The sequence below is a fragment of the Dunckerocampus dactyliophorus genome, chromosome 14, assembly GCF_027744805.1.
Source record: "Dunckerocampus dactyliophorus isolate RoL2022-P2 chromosome 14, RoL_Ddac_1.1, whole genome shotgun sequence".
Classification (NCBI taxonomy): domain Eukaryota; kingdom Metazoa; phylum Chordata; class Actinopteri; order Syngnathiformes; family Syngnathidae; genus Dunckerocampus; species Dunckerocampus dactyliophorus.
In genome coordinates, this window is record NC_072832.1 from 19,825,235 (window position 1) to 19,852,327 (window position 27,093).

The following is a 27,093-nucleotide window of genomic DNA, read 5'->3' on the forward strand; positions in this document are numbered from 1 at the left end:
TATAAGCTGCTGTAAATCTGCCTTCATAAGCTCTTCACTTTCAGCTGTGACTCGGCGACAAACATGAGCTACAATTCTTCCTCCTACCGGAAGATTTTCGGAGATTCCAGCAGGTTCTCCGCCTCCTCCTCCCGCCTGGGAAGCGCCGTGCCTCGGACCTCCGCGGGGCTCAGGTCCATGGCGGTTTCCCGAAGCAGCAGCACCTCCGTGGGCATGTACAGAAGGACGGGCCATTCGCAGACCCCCTTCTCTCTTGCGGCCTCAGACTCCCTCGACTTGAGCCACACCTCAGTGGTCAACAACGAACTGAAAGTCATCAGAACCAACGAGAAGGAGCAGCTGCAGGTATATCAGCCTTATTTCCATATGGACTCAATAACCAAACAGTTAGTTGGGTGGGCCACAGCACCATCAGCTGCTCGTTGAGAAGAGCGACACGTGCTTTCATGTTAGAATCTCCAAACGTATCCAATACGACCAGAAATGGTTGTTATTTTGTTGTATTTTGAAAACCACAATCCAGAGGGTATTTGCTATATGGAGCGACTAAGTCCAAGTCGGCAACACTGATCCTTAAGTCATAGTCATGGTGATGTGCGATACCACCGATAAAATTCAGGTACAGATCCGATATCGATACTTTGTGCAAACTCACCTTATGTGTTTGATGCATTTTAAAAAGAAATGTATTTCATAAAGAATACAAGACATTTATTAAGGAAATAAATGATTCATTTAATTTTTGAATTTAACAATTCATTCATTCTTTTATTTTAAACTCTGAAGTACATTGAGGTAGCGGGATGATTTACAATATATACAACAACAGAAAAAACAGGACAAAATTGCATAAAATGTGAAAACGGTATTCTAAACAAAAAAAAGGGAAAATAAGTAAAACAATAAAACCATTAAGAATAAACAAATTATTAAGAACGACTATAAGAATGAAAACTTTACTCACAGTTCACACGTCTTCATTTACGATGGTCATCGTTGCACCAAAGGTTCCAGACAAACATTACCTGAGATGACTGAAGTATCAAAAGTATCAATATTTTGATTTGAGAATCGATTTTAGAGCACGAAGAGCTGGTGTACGAAGTGTCAGTATTTCAGTATCGCATGTTAAGAAGCAGAGTTATGCCATCTGCTGTGTGGAGTTGGAACTACACGCTGCATTCATACAGTCCCATTATAATGTGTTTATGAGTGAGGGTCAACAGCTAGCACCAAATACATTTTTGGCGGTCCAAATCGATTTGTGGTGGGGCGCAACACAAATTTTCAGTATATAAAAGAAATAAATACAAGGCACTAAAAGTAATTTGAAAACAATTGATTTGTTGTTGGGAATCTCTTCTTTTTCTTGTAATCTTTTATTTTATGAGCAACCCGATTTGACATTTAAAAAACTCCAAAGGAGACAGTGCCTCACCAGGCATGAACTACCGAAACCGTAGCCCAAATACCGAGGTACGGACCGTACCGTGGGGTACCTGTACCGTAGCTCCCCTACGATCTACTGCGCTGAGTTGGAACCACCGTCCCATTATAGTTATAATGTGTTTGTGAGTGAGTGCGAACAGGTAGCGCCAAATCTATCCGTGGTGGCCGCTACAAAGAGATGAATGAATGGGAAAAACTGCTGTCAGCCTGTTCGAGGAGCATCGACAAAAATGCGTTGCCTTATATTAAGTCTTTTGCCATCATCTGCGTTTAAACACCATTAGTAGCTACAGAACTTTGCACTGGACGGATTGAAGGTCAGAAATCTATGTATTATTCAACCTGCAGTACAGCATACATATAGTTATTATAGTTAGAATTCAGGATAACCAGGTATCTCTCTTGTTGTACAGGGTCTGAATGATCGCTTCGCCATGTTCATTGATAAAGTCAGACACCTGGAGCAGCAGAATAAAGTACTGGAGGCTGAGCTGGTGACACTGCGGCAGAGGCAGGGCGAGCCGTCGCGGGTGGCTCGTCTCTACCAGCAGGAGATGAGGGACTTGCGGTCCCAGTTGGACGAACTGAACAGGGATAACAGCCACATCCTGATCCAGAGGAACAACATGGAAGAAGAGCTGCAGGTAGAAAAAAAACCCACAACCAGTGCTGTCTAATCAGATGCTATCATTATCAACTCATTCAATCCCAGCCATTTTTCAAAAGGCAAGCCTTTCCATTTTAGACAATTTTGACTGATCTTCCAAGGCACACAGAATGTTGTGTTCTGTGGCTATGTAAACACGGGCCCTACCAAAAGAAAGATTAGACTCCCGTCTTTCATCAGAAAAAAAGTTTGTTTCTACCTTTTTGCCTTCTTCTGCAATCAGCAGTAGAACGTCGGTAAGTTTCGGGAAAATATCAGTTGCCGACGAGAAAAGGTAATAACTTTCAATTTGACACAAATATTTTTTGATGTTGTGACAGCTCAAATATGTAAAGAATTATACCAACGATACCACAGTATAAACAACACAAAAAAGGGGTTGTTTTACATTCAAATCACAATTTATTGACAAATATAACAGCAGCAGCTATTTACAATTTTCATATTTGGAACTAAACTATGTGTGCACATGCGTGTGTGTGTGTGTATGCGTTAAAATTTCCCTACAAAGCGTCATTTTTTTTCGTGTGGGCCACAATGTGACAGCTGCCATTATGCAAGGGCTTCCTCTTCCTGTCATGTGTCTCTCCCTCTGCTCATGATGCACTTCTGCCAGCTGGTGGCCGTTTTTGTGGTGTTAAAATTGCTCTCAAGTCTAATCCATTGGTGAGGAGTGGCATCAACATCTCCGTTCTCCTCTCACGCAAAAAAAAACAAACGTAAATGACGTATAAATACGTTGTTGGGATCGGGCGTTTGGGTTGATAAAAACCTATACCTACGTGTTAGGTATTGAATGAGGGGCCACACTGAATAGAAAAATATGAAAATAAAGAGAATTCGGAAAATAAAGTCAGAGATATATATTATATATATAATATAATGTATATTATATATATATAATATTATATATATAATATATGATATTGCAAGGATTTTTTGTACTAAGCTGAGTACTGTACTTTCTATACAATGTTTAAAAAATGTACATCAACACTGTTATACACATTTTTTGGGTCTACCACTTGACTTTTTTGTTCCTTAAAAACTCAAGATCTTTGAAGTTTCAAGACTTACTGCGTCCAACCTCAGCAGCAAGGGCGCGCTGCGAGAGGCCTTGCTCATGCAATCCGACAGTGTACAAAGAGAGAAAGCATTTTTGCCTTTACCATCAAGAGGTCATGGCAGTGCAAATACCTGACAGAAAATGACATTGAATGCACATTTTTGCCAGGATTTTGGCTTTTAAAGGTAGTGGTCTTAAACTTTTGACCAGCTGAACAACAACCTATTTCACTTTAATGCTTGCTTGCAATAAATAGCAATTTTTGTTTCACTCCCATTTCGTCTTTTTGCATTTTGAAGGTCTACTTCAAACAATGCAAAATGTAAATTCTACCAATTGGTCTTAAAATTCTGAGTAGGAGTGTTTTGGTGGGCGTGTCTCCTCTCACTGAGCTTTTTATGATGTTCATGATCACTTCCATGATGGTGGCTTTCCTTTTCTTTGGCGCATTGCCGCTTGGGAGACATAAAGTCCAAAAAGTTAACTCCTACTTCCTCAGTGTGTCTCTGCAGGCGCACACTGTATTCTTCCACCCATACCTCATTCCTAAGCTGCACGTAGCACGTAGTCCTCCGCCGGCGCACACTGTCACTAGTTCTCAAGATTTTCATTTTTTGACATTAATTGACAGGAGCGCCTTCATAACCACGAAACGTCGTACAGACTTCTATTAATTTGTCATTTGTTTTAGTTTACCCAACATTTCAATGAGATTTTATGTAAAATCAGCATCATTCAAAATATGTATTTCTAGTACCACAGGCGACTATGCAATGCCGCTCCTGAATTTGAAGTCTTGAAATCGTTCAACTATTTTACTAAAAAAAACAAAACCCTGTCACACAGAAATCCCACCAGCGTGTTTTGCTTTGCAGCGAACTTCCTTTTACACTTGTATGACAGTTGAGGATGCTAAAATATTCCAACATTGCCCGTATATGTGATAAAGTAGTGACAAATGATAAATGAGAAATGATATACGTACTGTATATAATAGTGCTGCTTTGGAGTAACCTAAGTTTAGATTTCCTGTACTTCCTCTAGTTTGCCATCCAAAGCTCATTTCGTGTCACAAATAACTCTGCCTAGAAACACGCGCAGACGTTGACATTGTGAGGAAAAAATGTGTATTTCAGCTTACTTGTAACTGCCTACATTTTAGAAACTCAATGCAAAGTATGAGGAGGAGTTCAGAGTACGGGAGGAGACGGAACAAACCTTGAGGTCCTTCAGGAAAGACGTGGATGACGCTGTGGCTGTTCGTCTAGATCTGGAGCGTCGAGTCGAATCACTGATGGATGAAATCTCCTTCCTGAACAAAGTCCATGAAGAGGAAATCCAGGAGCTGAGCAGCTTGATGGAGGCGCAGCAGGTCTCGGTGGAGCTGGAACTTGCCAAACCGGACCTCACCTCGGCCCTGAAAGAGATACGCAACCAGTACGAGTGCATCGCCTCCAAAAACCTGCAGTCAGCTGAGGAGTGGTACAAGACCAAGTTTGCCAGCCTCAGTGAACAGGCCACTCGGAGCAACGAGGCCATGCGGGCCAGCAGGGAGGAGATGAATGAATTCAGGAGGCAGCTGCAGGCCAAGACCCTGGAGATTGAGACCCTGAGGGGTGCAAACGAGTCACTGGAGAGGCAGATCACAGAGATGGAGGATGCTCACAATGTGGAAGTCACAGCAATGCAGGTATGCCATAGAAGACTATTATTCCAGGTCTTTCTTTCAGATTTGAAGTATGGGGAGAATACATTTTAAATTATGGTCTAATTAGAACAGAGTAGGTGTGGCACGAGACACTCAATTCACAAGTCTGCGAGAAGAGAAGAGATTTTAACATTGTTTTTAAGAAAAGTAAAATGAAAAATTACAAACCACATATGACAATATATTGCAATCTACTAATATAATTTTTACTACGTTACACGCTTCGGCACTTTGTGTGTATGCTACCGGCCCCGCCTCCACCCACCGAGGCAAAGAGACTGTATGAGTGACAAAAAGGCTCACTCCGTTCATGCCGTTGTTCTATGGAACAACCGTGCCAAGGTGCTGAAACCAGTGCACAGAGTGAACTCTCTTCCTGCCTGTTTGGAGGCAGGAGACGAGGAAAACAGACACGCATGCACATGGCGACATTTGAAGGCTGACAAAATTATCGAGTTCATCTTCATTTATTGTGAGATTAATTAATTAATTATTAACATTAACATTCTCCTTCAGGATTTTTTGGTAGACAGCAGAATTCATGGTTCCATTTATCACAGCAAGTCTTCCAGGTCCTGAAGCAGCAAAACAGCCCCAGACCATCACACTACCACCACCATATCTTATTGTTGGTATGATTCTCTTTTTCTGAAATGTGGCGTTACTAAGAAAAAGCACCCCAAATTTAGGAACTCTGCCATGCAGGCCGTTTTTGCCCAGTGTCTTTCTTATGGTGGAGTCATGAACACTGACCTTAACTGAGGCAAGTGAGGCCTGCAGTTCTTTGGATGTTGTTTTGGGGTCTTTTGTGACCTCTTGGATGAGTGGTCACTGTGCGCTTGGGGTCATTTGGTTGGCCAGCCACTCCTGGGAAGGTTCACCACTGTTCCATGTTTTTGCCATTTGTGGAGCATGGCTCTCACTGTGGTTGGCTGGAGTCCCAAAGCTTTATAAATGGCTATATAACCTTTTCCAGGTGATACATCTCAGTTAATCTCAGTTATGTTTCAACAGGGCCATGTAGGTCTCACTTAATAATAAAAAGTTTCATTTAAAAACTGCATTTTGTCATTAGTAGTGCTGTCATTGACTAATATTTAAATTTGTTTGATGATCTGAAACACAACAAACACACAAATGCGACAAACATGCAAAAAAATAAGACATCAGGAAGGGTAAAACACTTTCACAACACTGTAGGCTATACAGTATATAACAAAAACAAAGACATTCTTTGTAAAGAAATATATGCTCAGCAGCAGCTGTGGCCACCCCCCATGTAGTCAGAATGGAACAATCTCGATCACATGACATTTCTATATGATTTCAAGGTTAGTTAGTCGAATCAGACTCCTCCAAATCAAATCGTCAAATAGTAACTATTCTAAAACACCCCTGCCATCCTCAGTGTAGCAACGTGTGACTACGTATTATTCCACCTCGTTTTGGAAAGTATTCATAATTTATCGGCGTGTGTCGCAACCAGGGTCGTCTGTAGATGACTGAAGATGCACTTTTAAAGACATGATTCCAGTGGACCAATTGCAGTCAAATATTTGGAGAGAGCAATAGTTCAAACAAGTCCTGCAGTGGACAGTGTCCAACCTTATCCAGTAATAGGATTAAACAGGGTCAAACTCATCAATGATGTCACAGCTTGAGTAATGCTATTAGCTAACAGCATCCTGCTGGCTAGCCCCAACTTTTCTGTGTCAAGGACAGGTTGAGGAGAAACTCTTCAAAAGGTTGAACCATCGTTTTAACTGATGATGATTTAATCATGCTTGTGCTGGCCCGTGGCTCCATTCACCCTCAACATCATGCTTCCATTACTTTATTCCAATCTGTTTTTGTCTTCAACTTCTTTGGCTTAGGAGCCAAGATGAACATGTACTTCTTTTGAGTCTGCAGACAAACCTTTTCCCAATGGCCTCTGCCAATGCATAATGGTTACAGAGTCAATGTCAACATGACAAGTTAAAAAAAAAAGGTGTGGCTTTTGTGTGGAAGTCACTTGGGCTTAGACAGAGAAAGTTCTTAGTGAACTGATCCTGCGTGTCTACTAGATTAACCCGGACTGCTGCTAAATTGGTGCCACCGTCTTTTCCCTGTTTTTTTTTTTTTTTTAGGGAAGCTCATATTAATTACAGTACGCCTCAAAGGTTGTTGTTTTCCTTTTTGAAGACAAAACTGACCATGTAAATGTACGAGCTGGATGAATGACATTTCCATAATTTCCTTCATAATGCTTTATTTGTCCTCTTCTGACAGGACACTATCGGTCAACTGGACACTGAGCTGAGGAACCTAAAGGGGGAGATGGCACAGCACCTGAGAGAATATCAAGACCTGCTCAATGTGAAGATGGCTCTGGACATTGAGATAGCTGCTTACAGGTGGGATTGATTCAGCCAGCTGTAATATCTGCAGAGGCGTGCTTATCTGTTTAAAGGGTCACTGACATGATTTTTCAACTTTGCTTAAATATGTTCTATATTCTATGTTGTTTTTTTTAGTAAAAATTACATTTTTGTAGTGCTAATCCGCCATTTTGGGTCTTCTGAAACGAGGGGCGTTTCCCAAGTGACGTCATCGCAGTCGAACATAAACAAGCATGAGAGAATGGATGCGATAGAAGATGTTGACAGTGATTATAGCAAAGGTTTGAGCGATGTGTCATTAGTATATCGACATGAAATAGCTCATATGGAAAAGAAATAGAAAAAACCTTTTCAAAAATGATGTTTCATATATTGTGCATCATATAAGGCTTATATGATTAACTCTTGAAATTGGCCACTTTTGCTAGATAATTATTTATCATATGTAAGTACCCAAATCGTACAAGTTTCATTTTGTCCAATTTACTAAGGATTTTATACCTGGTTTCGCTGTCTGATGCATTACATACAAGTTTCAAACCAAAGAGATACAAACTTTGTAAGATTTATAGATATACTGTATCTTTTCCATATGGGAGAGAACTTGCAGAACATGGAATTAAGTCTTATTTATTAGAACCACAGACGATAGGACTATATGTCTGATGCTGAGGTATTCGATGACAAAGAGAGATGAAGATTGATCGGCTTCAAATACACTCAGTTGTACAGGCTGATGGTCTGCCTGACGCACCTCGAACCAGTGCCTTTTATTCAGGTGTGATACGTATGGGCCTACGCGGGTCATCAGCTGGGGACCAACAGTCAATTGATGTTTTCACCCCAGTACATCTCCTGGTGACGGAGCGATGGTAGAGATCTCTCCCTACCGCCCCCTGCTAATGCCCAAGGTGTTGTCAGGACCCCAACTCCTGTGCTTCCTCCTTAGCCACAGCCAGAAGCTGCCTTTCTCTGCCTCTTCAGCCAGTTGTTTGATGGCTTTCCGATGCGCAACTTTGCATCCCACATCACGAGGTAGGCGAGCAATTGAGGCTCCCAAAAAGCCTCTACACCCCACCTTTACAGGGCAGGTAATGGCTTTCCAGCCAACGTCTCTGCACTCTGCTGCGAGATCTGCATACTTAGCATGCTTCCGCTCGTGGATCGCTTTTGAGTTCTCCTCCCACGGCACGGTGAGCTCCACCAGTAGGACAGTCTTGTGAGCTACCGACCACATTACCAGGTCTGGCCGGAGTGACGTTTCTGCAATTTCCCGCGGGAACTGTAGCTGCTTCCCAAGGTCGACCCTCATGTCCCACGTACTTCCCGGTGAGAGGAAACCTGGCGTATCTCTCTTGGGAGTGTATTGATGTTCTCTCCCGCCTTGGCAAACCGGATGGAATCCCTCGCTGGGGCCGCAGGTCTACTGTTCGCCTCCATTACCTCTGCCAGCTTTTTTAACACCAGGTCGTGTCGCCACCTGTTTCGGCCTTGTGTAAGTGCTGTCTTGCAGCCCGACAGAATGTGCTGAAGGCTTGCGTTGGTGTTGCACAGGGGACAGGTCTCTTCAGCGCCGTACCATCGGTGGAGGTTTCATGGACAAGGTAAGGTGTCATACGTTGCCCTGATCAGGAAGCTGAGCCTGGCTTGGGGGTTCTTCCACAGATCAGACCATGACATGGGCCTATCTGTGACTCCTTCCCATGAAGTCCAACCTCCTTGCCAGCTCTGAGACACTGCCTTGATGTTCAGGCATTCCTGCTCGATCCTCACCACCTCTGCCACCGCCATGGCTCTCTGCTGTTCCCTGGAGGCCTTTGACCAGAACACAGGTGTCTCACCTCTTCTGAGACCTGCTCGACCCCACTGGACTCTGCCGACGACCTCAAGATGTTTCAGCCTGCTGACTGCCTGGTCAACTTCCTCCTAGGCTTTCCTCTTCCTCCACCATTCTCTCTTGGGTTCCTGCTCCTCTCACCAACTGGTCAGTGGATTCTCTGAGCTCCAGTACAAGTCGGGCCTTCTCCTGCTTGTAAGCCATGCTGATGGATCGCAGTGGCAGCTGTAGCCTGTTTCTACCAAAAAGATAGAAAAAGAAAGGCTTCTCGGCAGCCCCAGACACTTTCTGATGTACGAGTTTTCAAGTCCGTCCATGTTTCTCACCACTGAGAAGGGGATCTCGCTCACTTTCAGAGGTCACATCACTCGTTGGTACAGAATGGACTGATATCGCCACACTTTGTACTTTCCCGGGAGCTGCCTCTGGTTGATCCTGGCCAGGCCGTCTGCAAGCTGCTTCCTCACTGTCTCCCCCATCTGCCTGTCAAAGAGCTCTGGAGTATAGATTTGACCCAGGCAACGGACGGATTGCTTCAGCAGCAAGGGGATCTCCTCACCGCCTGCGACAAAGATGGTGTGGTCGCTCCTGACCCCTTTTCTGAGGGACAGACTACGCGATTTGGAGGGTTTGATCGTCATCCTTGCTCATCCCACAAGATCCTTTTCAGCAGTCTTGCTGTACATGCTGCTGTCTGGAGAATGGTGGTGATGTCATCCATGTAGTCTCTCACCTTTGGGAGTCCCCCTTATTTTGCAATCTGAGCGTTTTACCGTACTGGAAAGTATAAAAAGATCCCGATTTTTTGTTTACACTTAAATGCAGATGACTGAGTTTTGAAAATCCTCCACCTTACCCATAGTATTTTTAAAGCTCAGTTTTTAAGGCTATAAATCAAAAGGGATAAATCACAAGGGATGTGCTGTCTCAATCTTGCAATGAGACGAGTCCCTTCATATTTGGTGGGATGCACATTTTTTCCAGCCTTTCGTAGGTTTGACATCTTTGTCAAGGATGGTTATTGTTTTGCATTATGTTTGTGACTACTAGTATTTGGCATCTCCGTAATAATCAATTCATCAATTAATTTAGTGTGAAGAATTCTGTAATTCTTGTGGAGATGAATGTTGATGAATCAATCAAATCCAAAGTCTTTGATCAACCTAACAGTGGTGTGAAAAAGTATTTGCCCCCTTCCTGATTTTTTTTTTTTTTTGCATGTTTGTTGGACTTTAATGTGTCAGATCATCAAACAAATTTAAATATTAGTCAATGAGAGTGCAACTGAACACAAAATGCTTTTATAAATGAAACTTTTTATTAAGGGAGAAAAAAATCCAAAATCCCAAACCTACATGGCTCTGTGAAAAACTGATTGCCCACGCCACCCACCACCACCCCCCGTTAAAACATAACTGAGATTAATTAAGATCTATCAGTGTGGAAAAGGTTATAAAGGCATTTCTAAAGCTTTGGGACTCCAGCGAACCACAGTGAGAGCCATTATCCATAAATGGCAAAAACATGGAACAGTGGTGAAACTTCCCAGGAGTGGCCGGCCAACCAAAATTACCCCAAGAGAGCAGCGACGACTCACAAAAGACCCCACAACAACATCCAAAGAACTGCAAGCGTCACTTGCTTTGTTAAGGTCAGTGTTCATGACTCCATCATAAGAAAGACACTGGGCAAAAACGGCCTGCATGCCAGAGTTCTAAGACGAAAACCACGGCTGAACAAAAACAACATTAAGGCTTGTCTTCATTTTGCCAGAAAACATCTTGATGATCCCCGAGACCTTTGGAAAAATACTTTGTGGTCTGACAAACAATTTTTTTGGAAGGTGTGTGTCCCATTACATCTGGTGTAAAAGTAACGCAGCATTTCAGAAAAAGAACATCAGACCAACAGTAAAATATGGTGGTGGTAGTGTGATGGTCTGGGGCTGTTTTGCTGCTTCAGAACCTGGAAGACTTGCTGTGATAAATGGAACCATGAATTCTGCTGTCTACCGAAAAATCCTGAAGGAGAATGTCCGGCCATCTGTTTGTGACCTCAAGCCGAAACCAACTTGGGTTCCGCAGCAGGACAATGATCCAAAACACACCAGCAAGTCTACCTCTGAATGGCTGAAGAAAAACAAAATGAAGACTTTGGAGTGGCCTAGTCAAAGTCCTGACCTGAATCCTATTGAGATGCTGTGGCATGACCTTAAAAAGGCGCTTCATGCTGGAAAACCCTCCAATGTGGCTGAATTACAACAATTCTGCAAAGATGAGTGGGCCGAAATTCCCAGGGCTGTAAGAGACTCATTGCAAGTTATCACAAACGCTTGATTGCAGTTGTTGCTGCTAAGGGTGGCCAACCAGGATTTTTTTTTCTCCCTTAATAATGGAAAGTTTCATATGATCTGAAACATTTAAGTGTGACAAACACTTTTTCACACCACTGTACGTGTGAGAACCCACACAAGCACAAACTCATCATGCCAACGTGGACAAGGCCTGGGCCTTTCAATAAACATGAAAACAGTTTCTTACTGTTCCATGAATATATATTCCCTTTCATCCTCCAAGGAAGCTGCTGGAAGGGGAGGAGACTCACTTCAACTCTGGGATGTCATTCGGAGCTTCAGCATACAGCTACCAGGCCCGAGCCCCAGCCAGCTCCTCCAGAAGCAGCCAGCGAGACAAAGACGGAGCCAAGAAGGAAAGCCTCAAGGAGGAGGAGAAGGACGAAGCAGACATCAACTCCAACAACTGAAGGCAGAGATGCAGTCAGGGAAGGCGACAAATAGAAAATACAGTACTGCATTACATACGTCTTAGTAGTCAAAATGATGTGTGGAAGAGTCCAAAGATCATAGAATTATTCCAACTAATGATTTGGGAGTGAAGTGGTAAAAATCTTACTGTAGATTATTTTCTTCTCAAAGCACTGGATATGAATATGATTTATTGATTCCCACGGTGCAGACATCTAAAACGTGTAGAATATTTTTGGACTCTTAAAAGTATAAAGATTAAACTAATGTAAGGGCAGGTATTCAAGTCACGTGTGTGTCAAAAATTATGTGTGAAAGTTCAGGGGATTAACTAAATCGACCGTTTGCCACAAAACATGCTTTGTCACACGGCCTGTCACGATAACAAATTTTGCTGGTCGATAATTGTCCTGCAAATTATTGTTGATAATCGATATTGACATTTGTTGTTTTTTCCATTAATTATAGCATGTACATGTCAATTTATGGAGGCCGGCAAAAATGATCAACATCTTTTTTTTTTTTTTTTTAAATTGTTCGATTCATTGATTTATCAATTATCGTGACAGGCCTACTTGTCAACTAAACCAGGGGTGTCTAAACCTTTTCCAGTGAGGGCCACATAGTGAAAAATGAATGGATGCAAGGGCCACTTTGATATTTTCTAAAGCTATGCTAAGACGTTATATATCACTCTTTTTTTCTTAATATTTTGACTTCATTGCATTAAAATTATTTTTTTTCCCCATTTCTGCTCTTTTCTCAAATATTTCAACTTTGTTCTTGTAATTATGACTTTTGACATATTTTGACTTTATTCCCATAATACTGGAACTTTCCCCCCAAACTAACTTTCCAAAAATGACAATTTGACCCTCTTGGCTTCTCATATTATGAGTTTAAAAAAAACATTAATATTCCAACTCTATGCTACTAAAATGACAGCTTATTACTTTCTTGTTAGAATACTTTTTTTTCTTAATATTTTGACTTTTATAAAAAATGCCCCCTCCCACCCCCAACTATTTAAAGTTTCCTCTTATTACATACTTTTATACTTATACTATTCTTATAACGTTTCCCGAAACCTAATTTTCCAAAAATGTCAACGTTTTTGTTGTTCAGATTATATATTAACAACAAAAAAAATTGCTACTACAATGAAGTGTATCCTCATATTACGTTACTCTCGTAAAATGTATTTTTCTCGTTAGATGACAACTTTCTCTTAATTTCTTGACTTTTCCAACTCTTTCCAGTTTTCCTCTTGTAAATCTTCTGGTAATTATGACTTTATTCTCGGAACATTCTAACTTTTCTCCAACCTAACTTTCCAACAATTACAACTTCGTTGGTTGATGGATAACTTTCCGACTTTAAAAATGAAAATGTAATCTTTCGACTTCATGCAACTAAAATGCTGTTATTTTTCCTTATAAATTTACAATGTTATTCTCATAAAATTATGAAATTGTAGTTTAAGAATGTGCCGCACTTTGGACACCCTGACCTAACTGCACCGATGGGTTTCACGTTAGTGCATATTCGTCTTTTAAAGAGCAAACTAGACTGTGTGTGCCTGCCCTCTGCTTCGTGCTAACCCTACCTGAGAAAACCTAGTTAGAAGTGGCTGTGAAAATACATGTACTGTATAACGTAGATGTGTAGACCATATCAACATGTCTGTGTGCACGTCCGCTAGCTTTAGGCATCAGTGTCCACCCCTGCTTACCAAGTCATTTGCTCTGACTGGTGGAACGAACCAAATAAAAAGCTGAATAAGACATTCTGTCTCATCTTTCGTGTGACACATGACATACCGTATATGCAAATGAAGGGGAAGTAAAAGTTTGACTCACTGAGATTTGATCACTGTAAGATCTTCGTCCGGTGCGTTAAAATTGTATCGATAAAGTTAACAGTAAACACGCTGACTGGTAGTTGCCAGATGGCTCAACCCTTAATACTAAAAAAAAAAAAAAAAGCACATCAAAATAGGCATCACATCTCATTTCAAAAGTATTTTTTATTCCAAATGAAAAGGCATTTTATCAAACCTGACAAAAGATTTGTTTGTTTCCAACTTGACATTATAATAATGTCAATATTTGTATCCAAAAGTTAAATTAAGGCTGTTCAAAAGACAGATCAACATTAAGCTCACGAACATTTGGCAGTAGTTCTCCTTGCGTGTCAAGCCCTTATCTTGATTATTAAATACATGAAGAATATTTATCCAAGTATGCTCTGTATTGCAAAATATACAAATATATACTATGTGCGTCCAACAAAGAGACATGAAAATAAGGCCAAAAGCTTTTCCCAGACTTATATTCAAAATATTTAGTGAGTAACTTAGCACAGTTTTGTTGCAGTTCTGTTTAAGTTACACATCTTGATATGGATTTTTTTTCAATCGATGCTTTGGAGACATTCGTATTGAATAAGCCCACTAAGACACTTTGGAGAGTGATGACGTAGATGAGAATATTCACACTACAACACGTGTGTTACGGTCAGTAAATCCAACCTTTCCATTCAAGACTGACTGGGCAGGACCAAGCCAAAGTGCAGCACCAGCACGCCATCCTGTGGAAAAATGGAGACCAAATCACATTAATTTCAATTCTGTGTGCCGTACAGACCTTACGGTCACACTGAACAGGATAAGTGGTCTAGAGGTCGATACCAGAAGACGGGAAATGCCAATAAAAACAGTGATATTTGATCAAAATTCCATGCCAGCTGCAGTATATCACATTAGTGAGCACCATAATTTCCGGGGTATAAGATGCACCAGCATTTCTGTTCTCCCCGTGCATGCGTGGGTTTTCTCCGGGTACTCCGGTTTCCTCCCACATTCCACAAACATGCATGTTAGGTTAACTGGAGACTCTAAAAATTGTCCATAGGTATGAATGTGAGTGTGAATGGTTGTTTGTCTATATGTGCCCTGCCATTGGCTGGCGACCAGTCCAGGGCGTACCCCGCCTGTCGCCCGAAGTCAGCTGGGATAGGCTCCAGCATACCCCCGCGACTCTAATGAGGAGAAGCGGTGTAGAAAATGGATGGATGGATGGAAGATCCGCCAGATCCGCCAGATCCGCACATGTCCACGTCATAAAATGGCATATTGTGGCCTGCATGAGTTGGTGAGGAACATTAGCTCTTTATTTGACAGGAGCCAATCATCAGCTATAAGAAAACTCACGAGATTATCAATCGGAAATCGCAGGAGGTCATTACTCATGGTGTCATCTCGGAAATAAAGCTAAAATCATCACACAGCAACTTAACATGCAAAAGGTAGGTAAGAAATATACAAGATGTGTAGAATAATAAACAACTACTATCTTAACTGCTTCCCATCATGCATTCAGTCAACAGTGTGTGGTGGCAGTTTTGAAGTATACGAGATGTCACAAGATTAAAATTTAGCCGCACTGCAGTATAAGCCACAGGGGTTCAAAGTTTAGGGAAAAAGCAGCGGCTTGTACATTGGAAATTGCAGTACATCCATTTTTATTACAGTAGATCTTCTTAGGAGGGCATACGACAACAGAATGTTCACTTGGACACACTTTTGAGTATCAGTGTGGAGCCTCTATAGCTTTACTATACACTCAGCACCGGTACTTGGGCCTTCAGTGGGGACTTGACCAACCAGAATTTTTCTTGGCCCACTGTGAGGGCCAGCATTGTTAAATAAATAACAATAAAAATACAGTATATCGTCATACGTTCCCATTTACTCTGACTAGGATTCAAAGCATAATCACCTTTGCCAAGTCCCAACGTCGTTACCCACTACACCCGGGGTCTGCATCTAGACTCTGTTCTGACTGCTGATTGGATGAGCAAAAGAGGGAGGAGGTAGACAGTGTATGCAGTGAGTCACGGGAGATTAAAAAAAAAAAGGTGAGGGAGTTTTGAATCGAGTCTGAAGCAAGTTACTGCACAGTAAAATAAAACTACGTAATTAGCGAGAGCATAGCGAGAGCATAGCAAGCGCTGAGGTGCTGACACGGGGAGAGGTAGATAGCAGAAGCTGACTGCATTGACCGAAGCGATGCGGACCCCTTTCCCTTTTATGTCTCCAAATACCAGTCCCTACGTTTGTTGCTAATCGCTTTTGGAAAAATAAGTCACCAACAGGGTTTGGAAGGTGGAAGCCGGGAAAGGACGCACAGACTGCTTATTGACGGCAATTCAGCGAAGGCGTAAACGCTATTGAGCAAATAACACTTAAATGCAGAAATGTGAACTCTGATGAGCTTTTTTATGTTAAAGTTGGTTACATTTTGTTTTAATTTTAAACTAATAACGGGACCATTCAAAAAGGCTTAGAGAGTTCAGTGTTTAAATGACTTCTGAGTAGTACTACACATGCACGCTGCACTTTTGTTGAATTTTGTTATTGCAACAGGTAACATTTAATAACGATTACAACTTTCACAAGTTAACTGTGTAATGTTTTGTGGCTCCAGACTTTTTTTTTTTTTACTCCATCAATCAGCCGATGAAAAAAATTAGTCTTGTAGTTGAACAAGGCCATTTCACTGCTTTGTCTTATCTACTTGTCTTAAGTCTATTTACATCAGGACTGTCTTTTGATATTTATAACTAAACAATATACATATATAGAGAAATCTTTGTTTTTATTAGTTACGAGTGTCAACATTTTTGCTTTTTCTAGTTATGCCTTTGTGCTCCATTTTTCCACTTTTAGTTGGCTTTTGTTTATTTTATTTCTGCAATGAGAAACATTCCACAGATTGCCTCTCTGCCACACTTTAGTGTGTTTCACCACAAAAGGTGAGGTGTTATGATGGAGTAGTATGTCCAAGCTGTGCCTCCTTGGCGCTATCACTGGTCAGGGATTGGGTTGCATTGTGGATGGGTTTATGCAGCTTTCAGACCAGCATTGCACAGAAATACTTCTGCACAATCGGAGGTCGAGCTCCCCGCCAGCTCGCCTGAATGGCGAATACTTCACCCATGTTGACTGCTTGTATTTAATTACGGAATAAACGTATGACACAAAAAACACTGTCTTTCACTTTTAATGCGAATGCATGTTAGGTTAATTGGTTAATTCAGCTCTGGTGAATTGCATGCCCAAGAGGATTAAGGCAGTGCTAGATAACAATGGTACTCACACTAAATAACACTTGGGCACAATTTGTTCACTGTGAAGTGTACTTACCCTTGATTAAACAATATTGGCTCCGTTAATTGCAGTAAATCTACTGCTTTCTAAACTGTATACAGTTGGTTCACAACTTACGAACACAACTGGTTCCAGACGACCGTTCGCAAGACGATTTGTTCGTAAGTCGAACAAAAGTTAATTTACCAATTATATAGGTACTACATGTATGTGTATACATATATACACATACACTAGGTCCCCAACTTACCAGCATCCAACATGCGAACTTTCGGAGATACGAACACAAGCCGACTGGTCTATTTTTTCATGTATTTGGCCTTTTAGTACTGTAACTCCATTATTTATACTGCTACATGCTTGACCTGTAGAGGACGCTGTGACACTGCTAATGGGACAAACAGGTACAGGAAGCCGATGGGGAGAGAAAGCTAAATTGTAGCTGTATGACGCACTACAACTACTACAACTTAGCCTTCCTCTCTCTCCCGTCTTCCTCTTCTGTTGGTCCCATTAGCGGTGTCACATTGCCCTCTACTGGTCAAGCATTTAGTAGTATTAATATGGAGTTACTACAAGGCAAAATACATGAATGTCAGCTTGCGTTCGTATCTCCGAATGTTCGCAAATCGGATGTTCGTAAGTAGAGAGCCTAGTGTACTAACTATTGTTAGTTATATCCAACTTTCATAGTTTGCTCCTAGTACAGCTGGGATATGCTCCAGCTTACCCACAATCTTAATGAGGACATGTAGTATAAAAAAAATGTATGACTGGAGTGCAAATATATTATATATAATATCATATATTACGGTTGCTTCTGTTGACCCTTAAGAGTGGTGCTTACCTGCAGGGCCTCTGCTCCCACAGAACTCTGTACATCTTTCAGTGCCTGATAGTGATCCAGCAAATGATCCCCACAAACCATATCTACCTGCAGGGCAAAAAACATTTCAGAAAACATTGGCTTCAATGATCATGTTATGTCTTCTTGGGGTCTCCAAGGCGTTTTGGAGGAAGAAAAACTGGTTTACTTCAGTGTTTCTCAAACCTAACCAAGATGTATTATGGCTCACTTTTTATTGTGTTGCTAATTGTCAGAGTAAACAGTTATTTTATTTTGTATTTTCTCCTCAGCATCTTTGTGTGGAGTTTGCAAGTTCTCCCGTTGCGTGCATGGGTTTTTTCTGGTTTTCTTCCCACATTCCACAAACATGCATGTTAGGTTAACTGGTGACTCTAAATTGCACATAGTTAAGAATTTGAGTGTGAATGGTTGTCTTTACAATAGTGTGAAAGAGTGTTTGCCCCCTTCCAGATTTCTTATTTTTTTGCACAGTTGTCACATCATTTTTCAGATCAAACTAATTAAAATATTAGTTAATGACAACACAACGGAACACAAAATGCAGTTTTTAAATGAAACTTTTTATTATAGAGAGGGAAAAAAATCCAAAGCTACATGGTCCTGTGTGAAAAAGTGATTGCCATCAAACCTAATAACTGGTTGGGCCACCTTTAGCAGCAACAACTGCAATCAAGTGTTTGCGATAACTTGCAATGAGTCTCTTAAAGCACTGTGGTGGAATTTTGGCGCACTCTTCTTTTCAGAATTGTTGTAATTCAGCCACATTGGAGGGTTTTCCAGCATGAACCACATTTTTTAGGTCATGCGACATCATCTCAACAGGATTCGGGTCAGGACTTTGACTGAGCCACTCCAAAGTCTTCATTTTGTTTTCATTCAGCCATTCAGGTGTGGACTTGCTGGTGTGTTTTGGATCATTGTCCTGCTGCAGAACCAGAGTTGGTTTCAGCCTGAGGACACAAATAGATAGCCGGACATTCTCCTTCAGGGTTTTTTGGTAGACAGCAGAATTCATGGTTCCATTTATCACAGCAAGTCTTCCAGGTCCTGAACATCCCCAGACCATCACACTACCACCACCATATTTTACTATGGTGGCAGTCTTCTTTTTCTGAAACGTGGCATTACTTTTACATCAGAAGTAAATGGGACACACACCTTCCAAAAAGTTCAACTTTTGTCTCGTCAGACCACAGAGTATTTTCCCAAAGGGATCATCAAGATGTTTTCTGGCAAAATTGAGACAAGCCTTAATATTCTTTTTGTGGTTTTCGTCTTGGAACTCTGCCATGCAGGCCGTTTTTGGCCAGTGTCTTTTTTATGGTGGAGTCATGAACACTGACCTTAACTGAGGCAAGTGAGGCCTGCAGTTCTTTGGATGTTGTTGTGGAGTCTTTTGTGACCTCTTGGATGAGTCGTTGCTGCACTCTTGGGGTAATTTTGGTTGGCCGGCCACTCCTGGGAAGGTTCACCACTGTTCCATATCTTCTGCATTTGTGGATAATGGCTCTCACTGTGGTTCACTGGAGTCCCAAAGCTTTAGAAATGGCTTTATAACCTTTTCCACATTGATAGATCTAATAGAATTAATTTCAGTTATGTTTTAACAGGAGGGGCAATCACTTTTTCCACACAGGGCCATGTTGGTTTGGATGTTTTTCTCCCTTAATAATAAAAACCTTCATTTAAAAACTGCATTTTGTGTTCAGTTAAGTAGTCATTGACTAATATTTAAATTTGTTTGATGATCTGAAACATTTACCGTATTTTCACAACCATAAGGCGCACTTAGAAGTCTTCAAATTTCTCCAAAATGGACGGGGCACCGTATAATGCGGCGCGCCTTATGTGTGCACCGAGTTCCAAAATCTGTTAATGTTCTTGTGTGACTTTGACGAGCGCTCCTCCGCTTAACTGACTGGAAACATTTCCTGCTGACATGCTGCTTATTTCGACGAATGGCGGATGTGACTGAGGACAGCATGCGGACGTTAAAGGGGGGAGGGTGGGCGTGAAAGAGGACGCTAAAGGCACGCCCCCAGTAGGTAGTAAAGAGTGCCGGTACATGCATTGTGCAAAACATCGTTTGGCTAAGGACCCCCAAAAATGCCGCCTACACAGAGACAGGCTTATGAAGCACAGTTTAAACTGCAAGCTATCAGTTACGTGGAAGAACATGGGAACCAAGCAGATGCAAGAGAATTCAAGATCAATGAAACGGCGCCATCTATCCATCCGGGCAAGGACTACCATGGCGCAGCAACTTTCGCTGGATTACAAGGAAAAGCTGGCCATCTTCCACTCCTACTGCAGTAAAAAAATTGCTGACAATTTGCATAATAACAAAGCTTTCAAGTCAAATAAATTCTGTATAACAGGGGAAGTGTATCTCACACTTTTCCCTGGCAGAGTAAATCTGTTGAGCACGTGAGGGTATTTAGATCTACAATTCTATCTGCCTTAAAGGCTAGACAGGACAGGGGGGGAAAAAAAAAATTGCTGACAAACACATCCAGCCCAACTACATCACCAACATGCCGCTCACTTTCGACATCCCGGTGAACCACACTGTAGAGAAGAAGAGGACCAGCACGGTAGCGATACACACAAAGGGGCACGAGAAGTCGGCTTTTACTGTTGTGCTTGGTTGCCATGGTAATGGACAGAAACTGCCACCGATGGTGATTTTTTAAGAGGAAGAGGAAAGTTTCCAGCCGGAGTCATCGTTAAGACCAATCAAAAGGGCTGGATGGACTTGGAGAAAATGGCTGAGTGAGGTGTACGTAAAAGGGACCGAATGTTTTTTGTTTTTTTTTCCACGCGTCAACGTCCTTGTTGATGTGTGACTCCATGCGCGCCCATCTCACAGCCGCTATGAAAAACCAAGTGCAGCAAATGAACTCAGAGCTTGCCATCATTCCGGGAGGCTTGACGAAGGAAATCCAACCGCTGGCTGGACATAAACAGGTGTAAACAGGGCGTTCAAAGTGAAGTTGCGAGCGGCGTGGGAGCGATGGATGACAGATAGCGAACACAGCTTCACTAAGACTGGGAGGCAGCGCCGGTTGAGTTACACCACAATTTGTGAATGGATTGTGGATGCTTGGGCTAACGTGTCTGCTTGCACTGTTGTTCGAGCTTTCGCAAAAGCCGGCATCATTTCTGATGAGCCGCACAGCAACGAGACTGACTCTGACAATGAGAGTGAACTTGCCGTGTTTGATGGAGAACTTGCTCAGCTGTTCATTTCGGATACAGAAGATGAGAACTTTGATGGATTTGTGGATGAGGATTGATCAAAAAATAATGTGAGTGCATTGTTAAATACTTCAATAAAGTACAACCGAACTCAGTTTTGCTCCCGCTGCCTTTTTAAAAACATATGCTAGCATGCATGCTAGCGTATGTTTTAAATTAGTGAATGTTTTACCCTGTCTGTGCCCAATAATACAATGCGCCTTATGTATGTGTTAAATACAGAAAATACGGTAAGTGTGAAAAAAAAAAAAAAAAAAAAAAAAAAAAAAAAAAAAGAACTCAGGAAGGGGACAAACACTTTTTCCACACCACTGTATGCCCTGCGATTGGCTGGTGATCAGTTTCGGGTGTACCATGCCTTTCGCCCAAAGTCAGCTGGGATACGACTCCAGCATACCCCTGCAATGGAAATGGATGAATGGATGGATAAATTTGCTTGGCAAAATGAATAATAAAGATGATCCTTTCATTTTTCAGCATATGGCCCTCGCTGGAAACATTTTGGAAACCCCTGGTTTACAGTGTTGTCCGAGTAAAACATAATATGTTTATTTACATGGACATAAACACGAGGTAACTCTATCACAAAGCAAGTAGACAAAGACATTCAGAAATCTACGATCAAAGAGGGCCAAACAATCCCACACTGGCTGCATGACAGTGACTATGTGAAAGCAGGACAGAGAATATAAGTGAGAACAAATCTTAACGACAAAAATGTATTCTGTTTGTTAGGCCAGAATGTGGACAAGCCCCCCCCCCCCCCCCCCCCCCCCCCCCCATAACCATGCCATAACCCTCCTGAATGTATAAAAGGCCAGTCCCCAGTGCTAGGTGGCCACTATGACAATTCTGCAGCATGGGGAAGTCGAAGGACCTCAGAAGGCGTATAGTGGAGTTGCACAAGAAAGGATTGTCACTTTGAGCAATTTCCAGGCAATTACATGTGCCACGACCCACCACTCAAACCACTGTTGCAAAGTACAAGAAGCTTGGGACAACAGCTACCCTGCCAAGGGGTGGAAGGAAGAAGAAATTGACGCCAAGAGAGGAGCAAAAAATCGTCAGAAATGTGCAGAAGTGTCCCACAACCACCAAGAGGGAGCTCTGTCATGATTTGAAGGCAGTTGGCAAAGATGTGTCTGTCTCCACTGTTAAACGAGTTCTGCATATGAATGGTCTCCATGGGTTCCAAGCCAGAAAAAAGCCGTTACTCACAGAAAGGCATCACAAAGCCCGTCTGAAGTTTGCAAGAGAACATGTGAACAAGGAGACTACATTCTGGAAGCAAGTTCTTTGGTCCGACGAGACCAAAATGGAACTGTTTGGCCACAACAAAAACAGGTGAAGCCTTCAATCTGAAGAACACGATACAGACTGTGAAACATGGTGGTGGCAACATCATGTTGTGGGGTTGCTTTGCTTCGTCTGGCACTGGTACACTCCAGAAGATAGAAGGCATCATGAAAAAAGAGCATTACATTGAGATTCTACAGAACGTCAAGACATCAGCCCAGAAATTGAATCTGAAACGCAACTGGATCTTTCAACAAGATAATGATCCTAAACACACAGCCAAAATTGTGACCAAATGGTTCGAAGACAAGAAAATCAAGGTCCTGGACTGGCCTTCACAAAGCCCTGACCTTAATCCTATAGAAAATCTCTGGTCTGAGCTAAAAACAAAAAAACGTGTCCGTAGACGCAAACCATCAAATTTGACTCACCTGTACACTTTCTGCCAAGAGAAATGGCCAAAAATTCCAGAAAGCTACTGCAGGAAGCTTATAGACAGTTATCCCAAGCGATTGATGGCAGTTATCAAGGCAAAAGGTGGTTCAACCAAGTATTAAATCATGTTGGAGGAGGTGTATGTAAACATTTGAGCTGCTGAACTTCAGAAAAATGTCAAACTATGTTATATAATTCTTGAATAAAAAAACTGTCTTCAATAAATCAATCAAGAAAATGAAGTAGACATCTGAAATATATTGTCATAAGAAAACAATATTTGTGGCATAAGTGTAACCCGTTAAAAATTGTGATTAAATGTTTTTTTCCAAGGTGTATGTAAACTTCTGATCTCAACTGTAGAAAAAATATTTAATCAATTGGGCATCTGACTTATAAATAACTGGACCCATTCAATAAAGTGTTGTCATTACAATACAGCCGTGTGTATGCACATCCTGTGTTAAGCCTCCACGTCTGAAGCAAAAACCAGGATGAAGGTGACTGTGTTCTGATTAAGTAAGTTAAGTAAGCTAGGCCGACTTACCTGGCAAGTTGGGCTGAGTTCCATCTTCCTCCTGATGAACAGCTCCACATGGCGAATAGTGGCTTCACCTGACACACGCACATATGGCCTTTCTAGGAGCTGGACAGGGATGGAGTGGAGTGCAAAGGGCTGAATCAGTCTCTACTATGATTATGTGATATGTTGTTTTGTTATCTCATGTCTGCATGACTGGAATAGTTTATAGAGTTACTTTAGCCAGATGTTTTTTTAAAAATGTAAAGTAATTACCTTGTAGTTGCTAATCCCCTCTTCAGCCCTGAAAGGAAAATTACAATCAATACATTCTTTGTAAGATAAACAGGGACATCTGATGGCACATTTGTGCAACTGCAGTCTCGTTTTCTTTAAATGGACAGTTTGGATTTTTTGACATGAAGTTGCATGACATCCCCGTCAGCAGTGTAGTGCATCAAAGGTGACTTGCCCCAGCAGACTTCAGTAATGAGGAACATAGTTCCGGTTAGTTGTCAGGGGCTGCTTAAGTAAAGAGTTTTCATTCTCAGAATAGCATGTGTTCAAAAGACTAATACATTTGCATCACAAAAATGCCGCCTTGAAAAAAGTCAGAACTCCCAATCGCTCGCCGTTGCTTCCTCTCCCGTCGTATTACTGCACGCTGTGGCCCCACCAACTAACCGGAATGACTTTCACTTTCCTTATCACCAAAATCCGACCAGAACTCGGCCCAAAGGTCCAAGTGGGGGTGGGAGGGGTGGGGGGTAAGTCATCGTTGATGCATTACACTGCTGATTGGGATGTCACACAATTTCATGTCAAAAAATCCAAACTATCCCTCTCAAGGTGCCGTCTACCTTGGTTTGATACTGCATGGTGGTGGCGCTGACGTTCTAATGCATTCAAAAGCATTATATCCCGCCCTCTTCCTGCTAGACATTGTAAGCCACGCCCCACGCAAGACAAAACAAACACTCCATAGTCATGTTTGTTGTCAGCTGATCACAGAAATGTAGCAAAGTTTAGCTGGTAACGTTAGCTATCATTCAATGTATCGCCATCATAATCACTTAGATGACTTGAACTTGTTTTCTCTTGGACTGCTGCTGTGCAGTGAGTGAAAGCCGTGAACACTATCATTTTATTTGGCCCAAACAAAACAAGTTTAACATTGAATTGTGCTAAATATAAACATGTACTTGTTCAATCTTTTTGTTTAAACCACTATAGGTTAATATCTGCTGGCGGTGGACTTATATTTTTTGGTTTAAAAAAAACAAAAAAACTGTCGTTTGGGACAGCACCTTTAAGTCAAAAAAGTAGCTCACAGATTTTCTACCCATTCATCTCAAAATTGCACTAAGGCCGACTTTATTCCAAGCAGAAAAATCTAATACATTGAGAATGATATGACTGATCCTCCAAGATCCACAAAGCAACTGAAGGCAACAAACTTACCCTACAAACTCCAGCAGCAATGACACATCCAGCTCAGGAGGAATGTTGAGCACAGACTGAGGCCCGCAATCCTTCTTTTGCCGTTTCAACGCAGGAGGAGCTGCACAGGAAAATGTCACTGCCACAGAAGACAAAAATATACAGTATATAAATATGATAGCACTCGTAATAGGCCATGTGGTAGTTGCTGTAAAAGCGTTGCGTTGTCGGTGCTAAGGGAGCTGAGTGGGAGGCGACTAGGCAGTTACTTCTGGGGTTCAGAGTTGAGTTTTAGCTTGACATGGGTTACAGCCACAACAGTAGTCTGTGTTAGGGATTATTGCGCCTGTTGTGAGATCATTTAAACCTGCAATAAAGGCCTGTTGTTCCAGCAATCAAGTTTTTCCAACATTACTGACACCTGTTGACCTGTGTTGAATACTATTTGTCAACGTCTTTGAATGCGTCTTTTGAATGCCTTATATTTGCACAGTCATTGATATGCTTGAAAATGCTTAATTTAGGCCAAAAAATATGTAACATTTGCTTAAATGTGTATTTTTTTTTTAGTATGCCAAAAAAAAAAAAAAAGAAAGGTGTCTAACAAGTCGTAAAACAACCTTTTACTCATCTTGGTCGCAAACATGACCCAAAGAGGAGGCTTGCACAGTACATTAGTTATTGAACAATAACAATTTTACCTGGTTTGGGTATCTCCAGCCCTCTTTTTCTGTAGAAGTTACACATTTGTTCTCTTTCATCTGTAGTTCAAAACGGTTTAAGACAGAAATAACAATAGAACAAGACATTCATGGCCATTCATATTTCTCTTCATGATATTTTTTTGTACTTACACGCCTCCAGGAAAGGAACCATTTTGTAAACAATATCCTGGAGTTGTCGGTCGAGCCTAACGGAAAAGAAAAAATATATAAACAGATGGCAAAAACCGAAACTTTTAAGAATGTAAGAATTCAGAGTTGTATTATAAATGTCTGACAAGTGATCCTCATTTTATGACTTTCCATGTTTCGTGGTTATGAACACGCTCCCATAAATTCATTCAAAACTTCATTTTAGTTTGTTAATACGTCCTTGAGAACTAGTTACAGCGCACGTTCGAGGAAGACGATGCGCAGCCCGCAGCCAATGAATACAGCGTGTGCCTACTCTGATGAAAAAACAGCCACACGTCGCAAGCGAGTGATGCTGGGAACACCAAGGTAGATGGGATTGCAAGGTTTAGTGTGCATAAAGCACTTAATTGATGCCTTGCACACTGCCGCTTGCATATTACGTGTATTATCATTCACAGTAACGATGCCATAGCTCACAGTTTGATAGACTTCTGGCTGACATCTTCCCGTGAGGCAGCTTTTCTCCAAACAATAAATATTGTCACGTTTTAATCTTGTGAGATCTTGTGACACTCCTATTTACTAGTTAACTTTTAGCACTTTATTAGGTCTCCTAGGTGGCAGTGCGTCAAAGAAAAAGGTAAGCCATCACCATGGAAGTGAAAATGAACATCATGAAAAGCTCAGAGAAGGGAGACAAAGCCGCTAATATTGGCCACTCTTTTGATCCCAACTATTACTGAATGCTAGTGAATGCTACAGGGGTCACGGAGTTTTGCGTGGGGTGGGAGGCCAACTTCACGCAGGTACGATTTCACTAAACTACCAAAGTTCACTAAACTGTACTGCAGTAGAAGTACACTAAAACTTCAAAACTTCACAGTATAAGAACAGAGCTTGTTTGTAACCAGAGGACCACCTGTATTAAGTGTGTACTCATGAAAATGAGCAAATGCCACAAGATATAACAAAAAATACCTGATATTGTAAAGTGGTTGTGTTTCGTGGACTATAATTTCACATGTTGGACATCTGTTGGTGGAGAAAAAATGCTTCACGATGCAACTTTTGCAAACTGGGGAAAGACAAAAAAACAAAAACAAAATGAGAAACTTGACATCTGGCTAGTTTTAGCCGGACGTCAATTGTACAGTTTTTCTCACTATCTGAAATTAAATCAGAGTAAACTTCTGTCCAAGGTCAGCTAGGATTACCAAAATTCTTTCTTTTTGCCAAATGGTGCAAGAAAGAATATTTTTTATGCTTTTATGATTTTCTTCAAAGTTAAAAGATGACAGTTTACATACATTTACATAATACTGTACCTTGGTATTCGGTAGCACTGACTTTAAACTGTGTGACTTCGGTGAAGTGTTT

The 27,093-nt window shown here is 41.5% G+C and overlaps 2 protein-coding genes across 5 annotated transcripts in view; one reads left to right on the top strand and one right to left on the bottom strand.

Annotated features, from left to right (window-relative positions):
• On the top strand, window positions 1-13,654 carry LOC129193868 (alpha-internexin-like). The gene is made up of 5 exons (XM_054798612.1): window positions 1-345; window positions 1,863-2,093; window positions 4,345-4,872; window positions 7,162-7,286; window positions 11,685-13,654. Exons 1-5 carry the CDS (start codon window positions 64-66, stop codon window positions 11,869-11,871), a joined length of 1,353 nt encoding a protein of 450 aa, XP_054654587.1. The 5' UTR covers window positions 1-63; the 3' UTR covers window positions 11,872-13,654.
• pcgf6 (polycomb group ring finger 6) overlaps window positions 12,315-27,093 on the bottom strand; it is a 22,421-nt gene continuing 7,642 nt past the window's right edge. For 3 of the 4 annotated variants that reach the window (XM_054798616.1, XM_054798615.1, XM_054798614.1), the window contains 8 exons: window positions 26,695-26,791; window positions 25,714-25,769; window positions 25,561-25,620; window positions 24,881-24,998; window positions 23,696-23,723; window positions 23,447-23,545; window positions 17,890-17,976; window positions 12,315-14,461 (listed from right to left, as the gene is read on the bottom strand). In XM_054798616.1, the coding sequence (XP_054654591.1) occupies window positions 14,411-14,461; window positions 17,890-17,976; window positions 23,447-23,545; window positions 23,696-23,723; window positions 24,881-24,998; window positions 25,561-25,620; window positions 25,714-25,769; window positions 26,695-26,791 (596 nt within the window). In that variant the 3' untranslated portion in view covers window positions 12,315-14,410. Of the gene's footprint in view, window positions 14,462-14,515; window positions 15,718-17,889; window positions 17,977-23,446; window positions 23,546-23,695; window positions 23,724-24,880; window positions 24,999-25,560; window positions 25,621-25,713; window positions 25,770-26,694; window positions 26,792-27,093 lie in introns of those variants that run through there. The other variant, XM_054798617.1, reaches the window with a different exon arrangement.